Below are 4,011 nucleotides of genomic sequence, written 5' to 3'. Positions count from 1 at the left end.
AACTTTCAATATTAATTATAATATATTTTTACTATTATTAATGCACTCAATATATATTTTTTTAAATTCGTGTTATCCCATCTTAGAAAGTTATTTTATGGATAGAGGGAGTAAGATTTAAAAGTGTCACATACAATAGGATGAAATCATTTTCCAATTATATATAAAAATGTTTTACTAAGGTTTTTGCATCTTTTTAATCGAAAAGGAAAAAGAACAATAAAAGAAGGTGAACCGTAGGAAAAGAACCTCCCATTTTTAGATCTAAATTTTCTCCTGCAAAAGCTCCTCCATCATTTTTACCATTTCATACTACTAAATATTAATGTTTTTCCAACTTCGAATCGTTGTTGCCTTCTGATCGCCACCTGCGCCCTTCAGCCACCGTGTCTCTGCCGCCACCATCTGGTAAGCCACCGCTTCACCGCCACCTTTTCGTCTTTTCATATTTTGCAATTTGCTTTTGCATGTCTTTTCTTTTTGTATATATCGTTTATGCTGTAAAGGTTCATGTGTTTTATACCCCGATTTGCAGTTGGATCGTCTATCAACTGATATGCATATTCCGATAACTATAGAAATGTAATTATATTGAACGTATATTTCTGATTGATCCCGTTTTTTGTTATCGATTTCCTCATATTAAATATCTCTGATTCAGGTATCCTTGCAGATTTTATTGGATTGAGACAATGGATGTGTTTTAATTTTGAAATTTTATGAACAAATTGATTTACTTTAGTGTCATATTATTTGATTTCATGATTTTCATTTTCACTCTTTTAATTGTTTGCTACTCTGATCAGAAAGTTATCAAAACATCATGTTTCTGTTGATCATTTCTAGGAAATTATGTGTGCATTGTGCACCTGCAGATTAATGAATTCGGAAACTAAAGATATCTCGTATAAATCATGACTAATTAGATATATGAAGAAATGCCTAACCGTGGTTGACAAGCCTCGTGTATTTTATCTGATTAAATTGTTTTTCTTTGTTTCATAGAGAAGAGAAGATGTGCCCTGATATACACATCATTGTTAGTCACGATTCATTCCCCATCTTTTACTGAAAAAGTCGCATTCAATTGGAATTATTGTAATCAAGAATATATTGCGAAATGAGGTGCAGCTTCAGATCAAAAGTGTTTCTAGATGTTGTGTAGCACTCAAATTAGCCTCTTAATAGAGCTAGTTCATGGTTGTGAACTTGTGAAGTAATCATTCTAATCCACCTATGGCGCTCAACTTAGCCTCTTAATAGCTATTTCATGGTTGTAAAGTAATGATCCTAATCTTCTGTGGCACCAAACAACGAACCTGTGTGATGATCTGCTTTCCTGTTTGAAGATTATATATATTGGCCTATAAATTGCAGTGGAGCATGATCTGATGAGGCGTACTCTTGCCAGAGGAGGATTCGAACGGCTAAAATATCCCCATTTGGCACTCTAGTTAGTCTCGGAGCAACGCTTAAGCAGAATGGACGACAATGGAGGAAGCAAGATCACGAGCATCAGACAAATTGTTAAGTTCAAAGAATTCCTTAAGAAATGGCAGCTTGTGGCTCTGTCCCCCAAGAGCTGCACCACGACACCATCCAGACGAGGAGCCTATGGAGGCATCTCACCTGAGATCAGCTGGAGGTTAAGGAATTCAAATGTACCCTGCGACTCAGATGAGGAGAGTTGCCAGAGCCTAGAGATGCCTAGTGACGTTCCAAAAGGTTATCTTGCTGTATATGTTGGGCCGGAGCTTCGTAGGTTTATCATCCCCACTAGCTATCTTGGCGATCCCTTGTTTAAAGTGCTGCTGGAAAAGGTTGAGGAGGAGTTTGGATTTGATCACAGCGGCGGCCTCACAATCCCTTGTGACATCGAGACTTTTAAGTATCTCCTGCAATGCATGGAAAATCACAGAAAGGAGCAAGCTTATCAGAGCAATGCAGGTTAAAATTGTTCTTCATCTCTTGATTTCTCTGTTTCCCCTTATTGAAATGAATCAAACTAACCAAAACATCAAAATTCGTGGTTGAACAACATTAAGATGATCATATGGTTTCTGCTTTTTGAATATTTTCTATGGAATGTTTGACCAACACTGAGATGGTTTTAGAGGCTTTTTTTTTCTTGTGAATCCTGAATTCGTTATATTCTCTTGACATAACGTGCATTTTCTATCAATCTATTTTTTCGGCGTTCCACTATCATCACTATTTTAACCTATCTTCCTAACAGAAAATATCAAAGCTAATAATTAAATGTTTCAATTTTCCTGCTTCATGCTTGAACGATATGTTTTCTGATGGCTTATTATGATGTTACTGAATTTATTGAACTGCTATGTTACAGGTAAGACCTCATCATCGGGTTTAGAGGAGTGATGGTTGCTGAACTGCTTTCAGATTAGGGATGATTTACGACAGTTAAAGAAAGGTTTCTTTAATACTACATTTTTCTTTTCCAAATATTGAAGAAGCATTTTAGATATAGTTAATATTGTCTGTGATCATGCTATTAGCAGGTGATCATAGACCTAAACCCCCTCCCCCTCAGTCACAGTCGCTGTCGCAGGGTATGTAAAAATTGGACTGACCATAATTGAATTTCATGGTTTTGCTTGCATTAATATCAAACCCAATTTCTTACCTGTAATCTTGTGTGACTATATTTCTTTTTTTTTTTAAATATCTTGTTGTAAATATATCTTCTAGATATATCTTATGTGTGTTGACCAAGAAACCTAGAGGGAGAATAACACTTGACATCTTCAAGCCACCGGAGTTGACTGTCCTCCGTTCACACCGGACATGTGTGAACGTTCACACTTGGTTTAACACCTATAAATATGGGTGTGTTGTGAACTTCATTATAACGATATTCGTATTCTCTACTATATTCTCTCGCTTCTCTCTAGTTTATAACACGTTATCAGCACGATAGTTCTAGTCCTCTCATCTTCCTTCGATCGTAAAAGGATTGGAGGTATGCCCTAGGAAAGAATTGTGTCTTTCCAATAAGGTACGACTAATTTTCTTTTCATCTGAATTTCAATCCGTATAATTTTAGTAATCATCTAAATCCAGACGAAAGAAACTTTGAAGTATTAGAATATTATACTGTTTAATATGTTTATATCAATAAATTGGCTTGGAAATAACCAGAAAACGGAATCATGGTAACATATATGCTTTGCATAAAAGAGATTGTTATTGAAATTTGTGCAAATTCCCCTTATATTTGTGGTTTGATGCAAATATGTTATATTTGTTTATTACAAATGATATAATTTTCGTTATTCTTGAAGAAATACAAATAATCCTAAAAGTTATATTTTGATGCTATTAAAATAGCATTTGTTTGAGCATATTAAATTAGTGATGCATTTCGAATGATATTGATCTTAATCATTCCACCAAACAAAAGTGAATTTTGATTGGAATTTGGAGGATATAAAGTAAATTTTTGATCTGTACTTAGAGGGAATATGTCATTTTATGTAAACTTGTATTTGATGTGGTATAAAAAGTCAATGTGAAATAGTAGATTTTAGAAAAATAATAAAGAAAAATATGAAAAGTTCACGCAAAATAGAAGACTATTTTGATAATTGGAGACATAATAGATTCGCCCGATTATGTTAAAAAGATATGATGCCAATAGATTTAATCTCAATATTTTTGTACACCCTTTCGGTGAGATGACAAACATATATAATTGAGTTTTATTTTGTTTGTTAAGAGTGCAATATTTGATTGGATCTTATTCTACAAAATCTTGAATATGATTTACTACTACGTGGCAATTCTTGTTTCATATTATTTTATATAATCAGTAAACTTCGATGTTCTACTACTTGAATCACTATTGATATTATCATGTATTGGGAAATTTTTTAATTCATAGTGGATATATACTTTGTATATTATATATATACAACGTATTTTTTTTAAAATAATCTTGAAAAACTCATTGATGCTATTCAAATAGCACAAGTAGTATTCCTGAAGAAT

At 33.5% G+C, this 4,011-nt stretch overlaps 1 protein-coding gene across 2 annotated transcripts; it reads left to right on the top strand.

Moving 5' to 3' along the window:
* The first annotated feature begins 226 nt into the window (after nt 1–226).
* On the top strand, nt 227–2,648 carry LOC131021429 (uncharacterized). 2 transcript variants are annotated; one of them, XM_057950614.1, is made up of 3 exons: nt 227–408; nt 1,378–1,947; nt 2,351–2,648. In XM_057950614.1, exons 2-3 carry the CDS (start codon nt 1,482–1,484, stop codon nt 2,380–2,382), a joined length of 498 nt encoding a protein of 165 aa, XP_057806597.1. In that variant the 5' UTR covers nt 227–408; nt 1,378–1,481; the 3' UTR covers nt 2,383–2,648. The 2 variants fall into 2 exon arrangements, with proteins under 2 accessions (XP_057806597.1, XP_057806598.1); XM_057950615.1 differs by having other exon boundaries at nt 238–408; nt 1,006–1,947.
* Nucleotides 2,649–4,011: the final 1,363 nt, after the last annotated feature.

The sequence above is a fragment of the Salvia miltiorrhiza genome, chromosome 4 (genome assembly GCF_028751815.1).
Source record: "Salvia miltiorrhiza cultivar Shanhuang (shh) chromosome 4, IMPLAD_Smil_shh, whole genome shotgun sequence".
NCBI lineage: Eukaryota > Viridiplantae > Streptophyta > Magnoliopsida > Lamiales > Lamiaceae > Salvia > Salvia miltiorrhiza.
This window is presented reverse-complemented; position numbering and strand designations above follow the sequence as displayed.

Coding starts and splice junctions, on each gene's coding strand:
- LOC131021429 (XM_057950614.1), top strand. CDS start 1,482: ATGGACGACAATGGAGGAAGCAAGATCACGAGCATCAGACAAATTGTT. Junction 1,948..2,350: donor AGCTTATCAGAGCAATGCAG/GTTAAAATTGTT, acceptor GCTATGTTACAG/GTAAGACCTCATCATCGGGT.